This window comes from Lissotriton vulgaris, chromosome 6 (assembly GCF_964263255.1).
Source record: "Lissotriton vulgaris chromosome 6, aLisVul1.2, whole genome shotgun sequence".
Taxonomy (NCBI): Eukaryota; Metazoa; Chordata; class Amphibia; order Caudata; family Salamandridae; genus Lissotriton; species Lissotriton vulgaris.
Genome location: NC_141694.1, coordinates 773831208 through 773848746, shown reverse-complemented (window position 1 = coordinate 773848746; position 17539 = coordinate 773831208). Strand labels below are relative to the sequence as shown.

Here is a 17539-nt window from a genome sequence, read left to right as displayed (position 1 = left end):
AAATATAGAGGAGGTGGAGGCAAAAAGTCAGGATAATCACACCAAGAAATGCCAGGTCTAACAAATTACATTTAATTTTATGTAGCTTCCCACTCAATATGCCTACAAATCCAACAGCCAGCACCTAAAATGCAACTGAAATCAATAAGCATTAAACAATTAAAAAAATATTAATCAATTAAATAATCAATAAACAATTATTAAATGATGGTAAATTAATTATTACTTAACGTCCCACACTATACCCCTAAAAACCCAGCAGCCCTTGCCTGCAGTATAGTAAAATAAATCAGTATTAAACAATTTACATACATAATAATAAATAACATTGTTAAATAAAAATTATTAATTCATTGTTAATTATAACTTAAATAATTTCCCATCCTCAACTACTACAAACCCAGCAGCCCACACCAAAAATATAACTCAAATAAACCAGTGCCTAACAATTTACATACTCAATTGAATAATTGATTGCTAATGGATTGTTAATTAGTTATTACTAAATTAACTTGACACCGCTTCCCCGTACAAACCCCAAAACCTGCTATTCTTTTTTAACTTTCTAAATCACTTAAAATTGTAAACTATTTTTTTTTAATGAATAGCAATTATGCAAACAATAGTAGCACATAAAATAATATAATTACTAAAACATATTGAAATTGTTAAGAAATTATATTTTTTCAACTATATTACAGAAACTACAATATTAAAAGCAACAATATTCTCTAAAATGATAATACACCTACTCATGTGACCCAGAAGAGGGTGCAAGGAGCAAACTAAGGGCAGGAAAATCCCAACTTTCTAAAAGTAGCATTTTCAAAATTGTAATCTAAAATCTGAATTCACCATTAAAGAAGATTTTTCATTACAATTTCATAGATATCAAACATGAACTGCCTACCTGTCACAATCATAAGTTAGCACCTATTAAATATAGTAAGGCAACCCAATCCTATCCTATGGGACAGGTAGGCCTCACAGTAGTGAAAAATAAACTAAGGAGTTTTTCACTACCAGGACATGTAAAAGTGGAATAAATGCCCACCGGTCGAATTACTACACTATTACTACCAACATTACATTTCAGTTCAACAAAAATGGCATAATCGTTAAAACACAATCACGATTTGTCAATGAGTTGTAGCAGATCAGCTTAGAAGAGTGATGTGCTTCTGTTCAATTTTTCTAGTATTATATTTGTTGCTGACAATATAGATGGGAGGAAAACCAGATCAGAACTCTTAGAAGCTTCACAATAACAGGTGTTTACCTCTAGCATGGCCATGCTATATGTCTGGACACCTTCACATTATGGATTTCTGGCCTGCTTCTTAACAGAGAACTTGTCATATAAATTGCCATTCTTACTTAAACTGACCTTTCCTCCTAAGTCTTGCCTGTAGTAAATGTATGCAATATTCCTGAATGGTTTACGTAATAACTGATCTATGTATCACAAAGAATATTATGTAAAGCACTCTGTCACCCATTTCAGTATTGTTCACCCTATAAAACTGCAACAACATAAAAAAAATCAATCCTTCATAAAGTCATTCTCTGCTCAATCCAAATACTCATTCACCTATGCATGTATGATTACCTCATCGAGTCATCTACTTGTGCAACTAATCCCTTGCCCATTCATCATTCAATGCACTTGCTCACGCACCCACCCATTCATCAAAACACTTACTTATCCAGCCATTCATCTACTTTTGAATCATTCTCACATTCATTCACTCACCAATCCTTACAACCTTGCTGATCAACGCTCCTAGATTTAGAAGAGAGAAGCAGAATAAAAGTGAGGGTTCTGGACACTAGATTGTAGAATGCCTTTTACTCTCTTCATCAAACTCATCCAGACTTACCTTTCTTCAAAAACGCAAATGGAAAAAAGGCAAAGCTCTTCAAGAAAACCTTCTACATTTACTTAAACTTCATTAGGGCCACCTAACTATTTTTAGTTACAAGATCCCATTACAGTGGTTAACCATCCATGCGTACTTCATATTTCCCTCGTGACTTTTCTCAACTTTATTCTTTACTCTTCATATGTCTGATATTTCTGTTTTATCCCACCTCATCTATGCTCTGCAAAGCCACATTTGCAACATGGAGTGAATATTATCTTTTAATGAAATGCCATACCTAATGGCTTAGACAATACTTATAAAAATAACATTTTACAATGGCAATGTGGGTTTCCCTCTTGTGAGAAGGTTCTACAGCGATACACACAGTATGCAAAAATTAATAGTTATGTAGTAGATGTATATCATTTAAGTTGATGAATGCTCCTAGTAAGTCTTACCTTTACCATCTCCTCAAATGAAATTAAGAGGAAATCAAAATTATCCTTGTGCGTATACCACCCACGAAAATGTTCAAACCAACACCCGCCAAACACTAAAGAACAGAAAAAAGAAAAAATATGAAAATGTGGCAACAATTTTTAGGCTATATACATTAACATTATTCATCTGAGCATGATTGTGATAGAAAAACCTGACCTCCTCCCCCATACTTCACCACATAGAATCTTAAGATTATTGGTCAATTCACCTGACATCTTTTTCTTTTTTCCTTCCACTGGAAAATGAATTGTTAGTTCCAGTCAAATAAACTGGTTGCAAATGTCACATTTTTAGATGAAATTGAAGAATGCATTAATTAATATTCAAAAGGTAGGTTAACTAGCTTAGTAAGACATTGATCATTCATTCAAGCAATAAAATAGGGCCATCTTTATATTCTGTCAACAAGAAAAAGAATCCTGTATGGCATGATAGCATTCATTAGCGCTATCCACCCCATCAATACTTAAGTTTGAGACGATATGCCCGGCTCACATAACAACAAGGGCAGGACTTAATCTAAAGTTAATAGACTTACGATTGTGTGCAAAGTTCTTAAAAACTTTGAAAGCAGTTTAAGGTTTACATTATGGATCGTTCTATCACATAACAAAGGGCCCGTTTAATAGCAACAGGAGCCAAATCTGCCATTTCGTGAAGAGCAGATTTGTGCAGATCATAGAGATAGTGCTGTATCCCACAACTGAATCATGGCTGACAACGCCGATAAGGAGATTCTTGGAACATCTATCTGTACCACCGGAAGAGGAAGAAATCATATGAATGGCAAAGATGATGGAAGGAGAAAGTACACCTAAAGACCTGGAGGTTTCTCACATACACCTGTGGAGAAAAATCTTAATGCTAAATGGATAACGTGGAAATTAGCAACCGGAAATTGTGAACAGGACAGAGATGTCTGCAGTCTTTTGATCTTCAACAATGACAAGAGGTATCAAGTTGAAAACAAAAACAAATACCTAACATTCTAGAGCAAACAAAATAAAATAAATTCCAAAGCCACACCTGCCCAACAATTTATTTATTTATGAGGTTTTATATAGGTCAGCTGGACCCAACAGTATCAGAGCGCTTTACCCGGTAGGTAGACATATTGAGAAATAATAAACAATTTACAATGTGCAGGAAGAATAACAGAAAGGTGAAAACATTGAGTTGAATGGGTGAGGGGGGCAGAGAAGCAACGGGATAAAAAGAGGGATAAACGGGAGTTGAAATTAGGGAGAGAAGGGGGTGTAGATAAGGACGGTGGGAGAGAATGGAACGAAGGAGAGGGGATGGGTAAAATGTGAGTCACAGTAGAGCGCTAATGAGCGGGGTCAGAGTCAAAAACATTAGAAACCCCAGTGTTTGTTGAGGAGAAGTACTTTGAGTCTTTTTTTGAAGAGAGGGTAAGAGGGGTTGCAGCGAAGGACTTTGGGGAGCGAATTCCAAATTAGCAGAGCCGTACCAGAGAATGCACGAGATTGGGTCTTTTTACGTTTTATTTTAGGAGGGTTTGCGTAGGGGAGTTAGTGCTCCTCAGGGACCTGGAGAATCCTGCTTTTTGTAGCTTGATAGAAAGGTAAGAAGGGGTGTTTTGGTGAAGAGCTTTGTGTGTGATACAAGCAATCTTATATGTGGATCGTCCTTCAACGGGAAGCCAGTTTAGGTTTTTTGAGGACAGGGGAGATATGGTCAAACTTTTTACAATCAGAAATAAGTCTGGCGGCTAGGTTGAGAACAGATTTGATCGGTGCAAGGTGGACTTTAGGGGTGCCAGCAAGCATGGCGTTGCCACAGTCGATCTTGGAAAGGACAAGTGATTGTACCACGATTTTGAAATCATCAGCTGGAATAAAAGGTTTCATTTTCTTGAGATGGTGAAGGGTAAAAAGAGCACTTTTGGCTGCATTTTTAATGTGGGGGATGAGGTTAAGATTTTGGTTGATGCTGATGCCTAGTGATTTTACAGAGTTAGAGGTGGAGAGGGTGCAATTAAGTGCTTTGATATCATTAATCCAGAGTTGAATGGGAAGGGGGTTATTTTTGGGAGTGCACAGGATGATTTCTGTTTTTTTGGATCAAGGGGTCGATTAGGATCGCGGACGTAAACGTGTTCCGTCCGCCGAGGAAGGTGGCAAGAAACTCCGGACCGGTCCGCGGATAAACCGCTATAGCGATTAGGATAATATATGAATGAAACACCGATCGCGGCGGACGGAGCACACCAAACCCTGTCCGCGGCGGTCAGAGTACACCTGAGACCGCCGCAAGCTGACCGAACCGTAACAACACCGACCGCCGCATACGCACATGACCGCGAAAACATCCACATCTCCCGCTATACCTGCGTAGTGTCCGTGTCCGCAATTAGGATAACTCCGCAAGTACCCCGGTAGGCACCGCGATCCACGTCCGCTGCGGTACCAATGAAACGAGAAACCGTGCTTCACAGCGGAAGGCAAACACGAACAACATCCCTACCGTCAAACCAATGCCAAACAGTGCGACGGAAGTTCATACCAAACACAGGAAAATGAACTACCACCCACCTGAAACATCAAAACCAATCACAACAGACAATGACCCACCCCCAAGTACCACATAATGCACACCAGTCAACACACCCACCTAGCACCTGACTGCCAATAACCATTCAGACAGGACCAAGACTCTGACTATAAAATAACTCCAACCCACTCCCGAAATCCTCTGCATCACAGCATAGCTGCTAGCAAGAGACACAAGAGAACATACTGCACACACCGATAGAATACACATAACCACCACCCAAACACACCCACAACACAAAGACACACCACACCATTCCTACACACCACACAACTGCACCTCCCAACTCACTCAAACCCACACCCGGAGCACCACACACCAGGGCACCAAAAAAGAACCCCAAATTCACAGACACCGAGTTAAAGGTAATGGTGGATGAAATAATCCGTGTAGAACCCCACTTATTCGGGGCCCTAGTGCAGCAGACCAGCGTAGCCAGGAAAAATCACATGTGGGACAGGATAGTCACCAGGGTGAATGCGTCTGGGACCGTGCCCAGGACCAAGCAGGACATTCAGAGGCGGTGGCATGACCTCAAAACCCGTGTCAAATCCATCCGTGTCAAAAACAATCTCCGGGCAAATCACACTGGCGGTGGAACCCCCCCGGAGCCCTAACCCTACACCGAGTGGGAGGACAAGGTGCTGAGCATCCTGCACCCAGAGACCCTTGAAGGAATTGAGGAAGGAGAAGAGGCTGGTAAGTACCAAGCACCACGAGCACTACGACATGGTGTGCCTCACACAACTCAGAAGACACATCTCCCAGACCCCAACCCATGCATGCAGTCAACATACTCACCAACGTCTAAACCACTCCAACAGGCCCACATGTCCATAGGGATTGCGGTGGTGGTGGGTGGGGTGTGTGAGAGGACGGCACTCCAACTCCCAACAGGCCCCCATGTCCATAGGGATGGCGGTGGTGGTGGTTGGTGTGTGTGAGAGGACGGCACTACAACTCCCAACAGGCCCCCATGTCCATAGGGATGGCGGTGGTGGTGGGTGGGGTGTGTGAGAGGTCACTAGTCCAACTCCCAACAGGCCCCCATGTCCATAGGGATGGCGGTGGTGGTGGGTGGGGTGTGTGAGAGGACGGCACTACAACTCCCAACAGGCCCCCATGTCCATAGAGATGGCGGTGGTGGTGTGTGGGGTGTGTGAGAGGATGGCAATACAACTCCCAACAGGCCCCCATGTCCATAGGGATGGCGGTGGTGGTGGGTGGGGTGTGTGAGAGGACGGCACTACAACTCCCAACAGGCCCCCATGTCCATAGGGATGGCGGTGGTGGTGGGTGGGGTGTGTGAGAGGACGGCAATACAACTCCCAACAGGCCCCCATGTGCATAGGGATGGCGGTGGTGGTGGGTGGTGTGTGTGAGAGGACGGCACTACAACTCCCAACAGGCCCCCATGTCCATAGGGATGGCGGTGGTGGTGGTTGGTGTGTGTGAGAGGACGGCACTACAACTCCCAACAGGCCCCCATGTCCATAGGGATGGCGGTGGTGGTGGGTGGGGTGTGTGAGAGGTCACTAGTCCAACTCCCAACAGGCCCCCATGTCCATAGGGATGGCGGTGGTGGTGGGTGGGGTGTGTGAGAGGACGGCACTACAACTCCCAACAGGCCCCCATGTCCATAGAGATGGCGGTGGTGGTGTGTGGGGTGTGTGAGAGGATGGCAATACAACTCCCAACAGGCCCCCATGTCCATAGGGATGGCGGTGGTGGTGGGTGGGGTGTGTGAGAGGACGGCACTACAACTCCCAACAGGCCCCCATGTCCATAGGGATGGCGGTGGTGGTGGGTGGGGTGTGTGAGAGGACGGCAATACAACTCCCAACAGGCCCCCATGTGCATAGGGATGGCGGTGGTGGTGGGTGGTGTGTGTGAGAGGACGGCACTACAACTCCCAACAGGCCCCCATGTCCATAGGGATGGCGGTGGTGGTGGGTGGGGTGTGTGAGAGGTCACTAGTCCAACTCCCAACAGGCCCCCATGTCCATAGGGATGGCGGTGGTGGTGGGTGGGGTGTGTGAGAGGACGGCACTACAACTCCCAACAGGCCCTCATGTCCATAGGGATGGCGGTGGTGGTGGGTGGGGTGTGTGAGAGGACGGCAATACAACTCCAAACAGGCCCCCATGTCCATAGGGATGGCGGTGGTGGTGGGTGGGGTGTGTGAGAGGTCACTAGTCCAACTCCCAACAGGCCCCCATGTCCATAGGGATGGCGGTGGTGGTGGGTGGGGTGTGTGAGAGGACCGCACTACAACTCCCAACAGGCCACCATGTCCATAGGGATGGCGGTGGTGGTGGGTGGGGTGTGTGAGAGGACAGCAATACAACTCCCAACAGGCCACCATGTCCATAGGGATGGTGGTGGTGGTGGGTGGGGTGTGTGAGAGGTCACTAGTCCAACTCCCAACAGGCCCCCATGTCCATAGGGATGGCGGTGGTGGTGGGTGGGGTGTGTGAGAGGTCACTAGTCCAACTCCCAACCGGCCCCCTTGTCCATAGGGATGGCGGTGGTGGTGGGTGGGGTGTGTGAGAGGACAGCAATACAACTCCCAACAGGCCCCCATGTCCATAGGGATGGCGGTGGTGGTGGGTGGGGTGTGTGAGAGGTCACTAGTCCAACTCCCAACAGGCCCCCATGTCCATAGGGATGGCGTTGGTGGTGGTTGGGGTGTGTGAGAGGTCCCTAGTCCAACTCCCAACAGGCCCCCATGTCCATAGGGATGGCGGTGGTGGTGGGTGGGGTGTGTGAGAGGACGGCACTACAACTCCCAACAGGCCCCCATGTCCATAGGGATGGGGGTGGTGGTGGGTGGGGTGTGTGAGAGGTCACTAGTCCAACTCCCAACAGGCCCCCATGTCCATAGGGATGGCGGTGGTGGTGGGTGTGGTGTGTGAGAGGACGGCACTACAACTCCCAACAGGCCCCCATGTCCCTAGGGATGGCGGTGGTGGTGGGTGGGGTGTGTGAGAGGACGGCACTACAACTCCCAACAGGCCCCCATGTCCATAGGGATGACGGTGGTGGTGGGTGGGGTGTGTGAGAGGACGGCAATACAACTCCCAACAGGCCCCCATGTCCATAGGGATGGCGGTGGTGGTGGTGGGTGGGGTGTGTGAGAGGACGGCACTACAACTCCCAACAGGCCACCATGTCCATAGGGATGGCGGTGGTGGTTGGTGGGGTGTGTGAGAGGACGGCACTACAACTCCCAACAGGCCCCCATGTCCATAGGGATGGCGGTGGTGGTGGGTGGGGTGTGTGAGAGGTCACTAGTCCATCTCCCAACAGGCCCCCATGTCCATAGGGATGGGGTAGTGGTGGGTGGGGTGTGTGAGAGGTCACTAGTCCAACTCCCAACAGGCCCCCATGTCCATAGGGATGGCAGTGGTGGTGGGTGGGGTGTGTGAGAGGACGGCACTACAACTCCCAACAGGCCCCCATGTCCATAGGGATGGCGGTGGTGGTTGGTGGGGTATGTGAGAGGTCACTAGTCCAACTCCCAACAGGCCCCCATGTCCATAGGGATGGCGGTGGTGGTGGGTGGGGTGTGTGAGAGGACAGCACTACAACTCCCAACAGGCCCCCATGTCCATAGGGATGGCGGTGGTGGTGGGTGGGTTGTGTGAGAGGACGGCACTACAACTCCCAACAGGCCCCCATGTCCATAGGGATGGCGGTGGTGGTGGGTGGGGTGTGTGAGAGGTCACTAGTCCAACTCCCAACAGGCCCCTGTTAGAACCGGCTGTCTCTAGTTGGCAGAGGTATGCACTTCTGACAAATAGGGACACTCCTTTTCTAGTCAGGGCAAGGGGATCACACCCTTCGATAACCCCTGCTCACCCCCTTGGTAGCTTGGCAGAGCAGAACAGGCTTATCTCAGAGGCTGTGCGTTAAGCAATTATGACCACATACAGTAATACAGTGAATACACTACAAATGGACACGACACAGTAGTATTATAAAAATAAGTATTTTTATATAAGGCTTAGCACAAGACCAAATAACGGCAAAACTGTACACAATCGGAATAAATACGTTGGGAAGGAAAAAGGATAGTTCAAAGGTAGTTTCTTCTTTAGCACAAAAGTCTTTTAGTATCAAGCAAATCTTCTTCTTGGAAACACAGTTCTTAGCAACAGGGTAACTCACACGGGAGCTACACGACGTCGGGGCAAAGATAATCCACAGGTGTGGCGTCGACCGCGAAGAGCGCTACGTCGGGCCTGGAGTCACACGGACCCCCAACAACACAGTACCTTAGGAAAATGAAGCACACGATGATCAGCGGCGTCGGGCAATCCGGCGTCGCGTCTTCGGTGTCGATCAGGCCTCAGCAGGCGTCGTCGATGATGCGGTTGCACAGAGTGAGCAGCGCTCACGGCGTCGAAGGGGCACACAGGTGATGCGATCAGCAGCGGTGCAGACACAAGGTCCTCTGGAGCTAGAGCCGTACTCCCACTCACTGGCGTTGCTGCTGGCGTCGGTCGGGCCCAGCGTCCGGTCGTCGTGATTGCTGGTCCTTTCAGAGGTGCTGGATTCACACTTCCAGCAAATAGCACTTTTAGCAGATGAAGTCTTTTAGCCCTGTGACTTCAGCAGGAGACTGGCACTCTTCCAGTCCTTGGAGATTTTCTTAGCAAGCGTGAGAGTACACACACAGTTCCTCTCTCCTGGTTCCTTGGCAAAAATAAAGAAGCACTGCAGGATTCCCCCAACAACAGCACACTGGCAGAAGGGGTAGGCAGTCCTTTAGATCAGCAGGCCTCTTGTCCTTGGTTACAGGGTTCCTTGTCAGAAGTGATCTGATTTCCTAGTTCAGGGGTCCTTCTCTTATACCCCTTTTCGTCTTTGATCCCTTTGTCTATGCCGGGGGTTTCCCAACATCCTGGGTCTGTGGTGGGTGGAGCTAGGCAGTAGCACCTGGCCTATTCATTGAGCCGGGCTGAGTCCTCAGACGCCCCACAGGAGGTGGAGCCAGCATTGATACTGGCAGGAGCAGAGCTATCGCCCTCCTGGCAGGAGGTGGGGCTAGGATCGTCCATGGCAGGCACAGAGCCATCAGTCGCTTAGCAGGAGGTGGAGCCAGCATTGTATCAGGCAAGGCAGGCTATCAACAACTACTCTCCCCCTACTCTCAACGTAAATGTCCCACTCATCCCACACTGACTCATCCAGACCTGTGGAGCCACCCAGCTCCTGTCACACACACGCAAGACCAGCAGAAACCAGATATGGTTAGACAAGAAAATAGACACTTTCTAAAAGTGCTATTTTCGAACCCAGAGTCCAAAAACCATCCACACCAACGGATGCGTAATTAAACCCCGAGTTCAGGGATACCAAACTCGACATTGCACCGTGCTCTCCGAGCCAGCTAGGATCATAGCATTAATAATCCCGGCGGCCCATTCTAAGCAATGGAGAGCAGGCTACCTCGCAATAGTGAAGCACGAAGATGGCGGTACTTCACTATCAGGACATGCCAACTTGGTCAGGCGTGTCCTACCTTACACTTACAATGCACCCTGCCCGCGGGCCTACCATAGGGGTGACTAACATGAAGTTAAGGGGAGGTTGGAGGGGCTGGCAAGTAGATATACTTGCGCAGCCTGCGTGACAGTACAAGACTGCACGTGGGTCTCGCAATGACCGACCCGTAGACATTCTTTTACGAAGCCGCTCTTGTGGGTGGCACAACACGTGCTGCAAGCCCACGAGCGGCATTTGTATTTACAAGCCCCGGCACTCCTGGTGCACTAGACTAGGGACTGACAGTAAACCAAATACGGCAAACATGGATACAATAGACACATCAATTTAACATCGGGAGCACTTGCGCTATGGCACTGATCAGCAGTGACACGGCGCCCAAAGCATATACCAGCAAAACATCGTAAAACAGTAGAGGCAAACAGAAAAAATGGAGGAGAGACTCAAGCCAATGATGTCAGGTCTAACACGTGTCCCCTCCAGCTGAAAGGTGGGGAGAACTACCCTTAACCTAGGGAGTCCTCATCACTAAGGCGGAAAAATCTGGACAGACCATCAGCATTGGCGTGATCTGTACCAGGGCGGTGTTCCACCGTAAAGTCCATCCCCTGTAGAGAAATGGACCACCTCAACAGTTTCGGATTCTCACCCCTCATTTGCATCAACCATCTGAGGGGCCTGTGGTCTGTCTGAACCCGGAAGTGAGTCCCAAACAGGTAGGGTCTTAGCTTCTTCAGCGCCCAGACCACAGCAAATGCTTCTCTCTCTATCGCACTCCACCTTGTTTCCCTGGGAAGTAACCTCCTACTGATGAAGGCTACAGGCAAGTCTCAGCCCTCTTCATTCACCTGAGCTAGAACAGCCCCCACGCCATGCTCTGAAGCGTCCGTCTGAACAATGAATTCTTTCGAAAAGTCGGGTGCCTGGAGTATGGGTGCTGTACACATTGCAGTTTTCAGGGTGTCATAGGCCGTTTGACAGGCATCAGTCCAGATCACGTTTCGTGGCTGCTTCCTGGAAGTCAGCGAAGTCAAGGGGTGCACAATGTTGCCGTAATCCTTGACAAACCTCCTGTAATAACCCGTGAGTCCTAAGAAGGCTCTCACCTGCGTTTGGGTTTTGGGCGGTGCCCAAGCCAGGATGGTATCAATCTTGGGTTGCAGGGGGGCCACCTTACCGCTCCCTACTTGGTGCCCCAAGTACACCACAGAACCCTGCCCAATCTGGCACTTACTGGCTTTGATTGTGAGGCCTGCTCCGCGCAGGGCCAACAACACTTCCTGGAGGTGGCGCAAGTGTTCCTCCCAGCTGGCGCTGAACACTGCGATGTCGTCCAGGTAGGCGGCACTGAAATCCTCCAGTCCAGCCAAGACCTGGTTGACCAACCTCTGGAAGGTGGCAGGGGCATTCTTCATCCCAAAGGGCATCACCCGGAACTGGTATAGCCCATCTGGTGTGGAGAATGCTGACCTCTCTTTTGCCCCATCAGTCAAGGCGATCTGCCAGTACCCAGACGTTAAATCGAACGTACTAAGGTACCGGGCAGCCCCCAACCGATCTATGAGCTCATCAGCTCTGGGGATGGGGTGCGCGTCAGTCTTCGTGACCGAATTGAGTCCTCGGTAATCCACGCAGAACCGGAGTTCTGGTGAAGCACCAGGCGCTGCAGCCTTCGGGACCAAGACCACTGGGCTGGCCCAAGGACTGCTAGAGGACTCAATCACCCCTAACGCGAACATTTTGGAGACCTCCTCCTTAATGTACGCTCTGACCTTGTCAGTCACCCTGTAAGCCTTGTGCTTCACAGGAGGGCTGTCTCCGGTGTCAACGTCATGGACACACCAATGTGTGACACCCGGAACCAAGGAAAACAGATCCGGGAATTGTCCCAACAGTCGGTGACAATCCTGTTTCTGTTCAAGAGTCAGTGTGTCAGAGAGGACCACACCATCCACTGACCCGTCTTGCTCTTTAGCACACAGGAGGTCAGGAAGAGGCTCACTCTCCTCCTCCATTCCATGATCTGTAGCTAGGAGCATGCCCACTTCGGACCTTTCTAAGTGGGGCTTCAAACGGTTGACATGCAGGACCCGCAAGGGGTTCCTGGGAGATTTCAAGTCCACCAAGTAGGTGACATCGCTCTTCTTCTCCACAACCTTAAACGGTCCAGTCCACCTGTCCTTGAGCGCACAAGGTTCCACAGGGGACATGACCCACACTTCCTGACCAGGCTGAAGCTCTACCAGAGTGGCATTCCGGTCGTACCAACGCTTCATCTCCTCCTGGCTGGCCTCCAGATTTGCCTGAGCAAGTTCTCTGAAGCGCCGAGTCTGGTTCCGAAAGGCCAGCATGTAGCTGTATACATCCTGGGGAGGTTTCCTGGGAGATTGCTCCCAGCCTTCCTTGACCAGACTCAAAGGTCCTCTTACCGGGTGACCGTATAAGAGCTCAAAGGGGCTGAACCCTAGAGACTTCTGCGGCACCTCACGGTAAGCAAACAACAGGCATGGCAAGAGGACGTCCCATTTCCGCCTCATTGGTTCTTCAAGACCCATAATCATGCCTTTCAGGGTCCGGTTGAATCTCTCAACCAGCCCATTTCCTTGAGGGTGGTAAGGAGTGGTGAACTTGTAGGTTACCCCACACTCCTTCCACAGAGACTTCATATAGTTCGAAATGAAGTTGGTGCCTCGGTCGGACACCACCTCTCTGGGGAACCCCATCCGGGAGAAAACACCCATCAGTGCCCGTCCCACCACGGGGGCCGTCACTGTTCTGAGAGGGATGGCTTCCGGGTACCTCGTGGCATGGTCCACCAAGACCAGGATGAACCTGTTGCCCAGGGCTGTCTTGGGGTCCAGGGGCCCAACAATGTCAATACCCACCCGGTCAAAGGGGGTGCTGACCACTGGAAAAGGTTGGAGGGGAGCCTTCTGCTTCCTTCCGCTTTTCCCACTTGCCTGGCAAGTGCGACAAGTCTTGCAATGGATGTCTACATCCCTACGCATCTGAGGCCAATAAAAATGGGTGACAAGCCTGTCATAGGTCTTGTCCTGCCCCAGATGTCCAGCTAACGGAACGTCATGAGCCAAACCCAGTAGGAAGGCTCTGAAGCGCTGGGGTACCACCAGCACACGGGCTGACCCAGGCTCAGCAGCCTTAGGCTCGCTATACAGGAGGTCGTTCTCCCAGTACACAAAATGTGACCCTGACTGATCACCTGAGGATTGGGCTGAGGCCTGCTGCCTCATGCCCACAAGAGAAGGGCACACTTTCTGTTCCGCACAGAAGTCCTCCCGGGAGGGACCACCATCCTGCTGCCAGTGGGTCAGCTCGGGCAGATCTCCCAGTTCGGCAATTTGTTCCCTTGTGGGCTCCAGGGCATCCCCCTCAGGGTCTACCTCCTCCTGGACCACGGGAACTACGGGGGCCGGTTTCCCGCGCCTCCTGCCTCTTCTCTTCACAGCTGGGTCCTGGGCCGTACTTTCAGGCTCCGGGACCCCATCAACACCTTTACTCGCTGTCATCGAACGAGTGGTTGCACACACCCACTCTGGCACACCCAACATTTTCAAGTGCGCCACTCTCTCCACCTTAGCCCAAGGGGAGTCTTCTAAATCATTGCCCAGGAGACAATCGACAGGCATGGCGGGCCTCACAGCAACCTGAAGAGTACCTGAAACTCCCCCCCATTCAAAGGAAACCTGAGCTACCTCACACTCTTTCTGGGAGTTGTCGGCAGCTATCACGGGGTAGAATGCGTGGGGAACCACCTGCTCTCTGGACACCAGGTGACACTTGACAGCTGTCACACTCGCTCCGGTGTCTCTGAGAGCTTCCACTCTATGGCCATTAATGGTCACCCACTGCCTATATTTACTAGTGTTACTAGGCAGAGGGGGTGGAGGGACCATTTGCATGTCTCCTAGTGAGACCAGGGACATCTCTGCGGGACCCCTCCCACCATGGACAACCATCTCCTCCCCTCCCAAGGCTACACTCGCCAACTGACGAGGGGGTGCACGCGGCGGTGCATTCGAATCCTTTTTGGGACACTGGGGGTCATAAAACCGGTGTCCCACCTGCCCACAACCGTAGCAGGTTAGGGGGCCCCTATGAACAGGTTTACCCGTCGGGGCCCCTGGCTTCTTCTCAGGGGGAGGCTGGGAACCTTTCCCTTGGTTCCCTTGGGGATTACTTTGGGGCCCTTTCTGAGACTCCTTCTGTTTACCCTTGTCCCCCCCACTCTTCTGCTGGGGACCCTGCCCACCTTTGGCTGAGTCTCCCACTGGACCCTTGTGGACCCTGGTACTGACCCAGCGGTCCGCCTCCTCAGCAAGTTTTTTAGGGTTAGATATCTTGCTATCAATCAGGTGCTGGCGCAGCTCTGGAAAACAGTTATTAGACAAGTGCTCCCAAGCAAACAAATCATAAAGAGCTTCATAACTTTCCACTTTGCTGCCCTTTACCCAACCATCCATGGCTCTGCAAAAATAGGACACATATTCAACCCACGTCGTACCAGGCAACTTCTTACATTCTCTAAAAGCTTGTCTGTACTTCTCGGGGGTTAAGCCATATCGTGACATTAAAGCATCTTTCATATGAGCATACAACATCCTATCCGCAACAGGCATGTCTAACAGGGTATCTCTTCCCTCATTCACAAAGCGACCCCACAACCCCGCTCCCCAATTCTTCTCAGGGACCTGGTGGGCCAACAATGCTAACTCATATGCTTTAAACCATTGACCAATATCTTCATTCTTATTGTAATCTTTGATCACATCTTTCGGGAAGTAAAACTTACTTTCTGCAGGCTCGGATGGAATGCTGCCACCAGAGGGATTCAACTCTAACTTTTTAGCTTGGATATCCAGTTCCCTCAACCTGGCTTCACGCTCCAAAGCTAACTTCTCTCGTTCAAACTCCAACTTTTTGATCTCTAAATCAGCTTCCCTTCTACCTCTTGCATTTTCTAACTCCAACTGCCCATTTATTTTTAGCCTTGCCATCTCCATGTTGTAAGCTCGCTCTTTCGCCCTTTCTTCTCTTTCTTCAGGGGAAAGACCTTTGGAGGAAACACTGCTTCCGGGAGAGGGCATAGGTCCATTCACTGGCACCTCCTCATCCCCTTCCTCTGTGGGTACCACCACCGCATCAGAGGGATTTCTGGACTCCCACCAGGCCTGTAATGCTTTACGAAAATCATCTTTTCTCGAGAGGCCGGTGGTAGGAACTTTAAACTGGTCGCAAAAGTGTTTCAGCTCATCTTTCTTGTATCTCTTTAGCTTACTCCTCTCGAACTCCTCCACAACAACGATAGCAGGGACAGTGACTCATGGTTAAAACTGGCAGTGTTCAAAAAGAAATCAAGTTTCAGGAAAGCGGAGAACAAAAATAGGATCCTTCCGAATCAGATTGTGACTGCGCTATGGTCTGCTTTCACTATGTAGCGCACACTAATCACTGTACATGGGTCATAAATGCAAGGTCCAAATCCTCACCGCTGACCCACCAATGTTAGAACCGGCTGTCTCTAGTTGGCAGAGGTATGCACTTCTGACAAATAGGGACACTCCTTTTCTAGTCAGGGCAAGGGGATCACACCCTTCGATAACCCCTGCTCACCCCCTTGGTAGCTTGGCAGAGCAGAACAGGCTTATCTCAGAGGCTGTGCGTTAAGCAATTATGACCACATACAGTAATACAGTGAATACACTACAAATGGACACGACACAGTAGTATTATAAAAATAAGTATTTTTATATAAGGCTTAGCACAAGACCAAATAACGGCAAAACTGTACACAATCGGAATAAATACGTTGGGAAGGAAAAAGGATAGTTCAAAGGTAGTTTCTTCTTTAGCACAAAAGTCTTTTAGTATCAAGCAAATCTTCTTCTTGGAAACACAGTTCTTAGCAACAGGGTAACTCACACGGGAGCTACACGACGTCGGGGCAAAGATAATCCACAGGTGTGGCGTCGACCGCGAGGAGCGCTACGTCGGGCCTGGAGTCACACGGACCCCCAACAACACAGTACCTTAGGAAAATGAAGCACACGATGATCAGCGGCGTCGGGCAATCCGGCGTCGCGTCTTCGGTGTCGATCAGGCCTCAGCAGGCGTCGTCGATGATGCGGTTGCACAGAGTGAGCAGCGCTCACGGCGTCGAAGGGGCACACAGGTGATGCGATCAGCAGCGGTGCAGACACGAGGTCCTCTGGAGCTAGAGCCGTACTCCCACTCACTGGCGTTGCTGCTGGCGTCGGTCGGGCCCAGCGTCCGGTCGTCGTGATTGCTGGTCCTTTCAGAGGTGCTGGATTCACACTTCCAGCAAATAGCACTTTTAGCAGATGAAGTCTTTTAGCCCTGTGACTTCAGCAGGAGACTGGCACTCTTCCAGTCCTTGGAGATTTTCTTAGCAAGCGTGAGAGTACACACACAGTTCCTCTCTCCTGGTTCCTTGGCAAAAATAAAGAAGCACTGCAGGATTCCCCCAACAACAGCACACTGGCAGAAGGGGTAGGCAGTCCTTTAGATCAGCAGGCCTCTTGTCCTTGGTTACAGGGTTCATTGTCAGAAGTGAACTGATTTCCTAGTTCAGGGGTCCTTCTCTTATACCCCTTTTCGTCTTTGATCCCTTTGTCTATGCCGGGGGTTTCCCAACATCCTGGGTCTGTGGTGGGTGGAGCTAGGCAGTAGCACCTGGCCTATTCATTGAGCCGGGCTGAGTCCTCAGACGCCCCGCAGGAGGTGGAGCCAGCATTGATACTGGCAGGAGCAGAGCTATCGCCCTCCTGGCAGGAGGTGGGGCTAGGATCGTCCATGGCAGGCACAGAGCCATCAGTCGCTTAGCAGGAGGTGGAGCCAGCATTGTATCAGGCAAGGCAGGCTATCAACAACTACTCTCCCCCTACTCTCAACGTAAATGTCCCACTCATCCCACACTGACTCATCCAGACCTGTGGAGCCACCCAGCTCCTGTCACACACACGCAAGACCAGCAGAAACCAGATATGGTTAGACAAGAAAATAGACACTTTCTAAAAGTGCTATTTTCGAACCCAGAGTCCAAAAACCAT

The 17539-nt window shown here is 49.9% G+C and overlaps 1 protein-coding gene across 2 annotated transcripts in view; it reads right to left on the bottom strand.

Moving 5' to 3' along the window:
- The window catches only part of LOC147707967 (amine sulfotransferase-like), a 281866-nt gene that overhangs the window by 93886 nt on the left and 170441 nt on the right, over window positions 1-17539 (bottom strand). For both annotated transcript variants that reach the window (XM_086926772.1, XM_086926773.1), the window contains exon 6: window positions 2324-2418. In XM_086926772.1, coding sequence (XP_086782898.1) covers window positions 2324-2418 — 95 coding nt within the window. The remainder of the gene's footprint in view (window positions 1-2323; window positions 2419-17539) is intronic.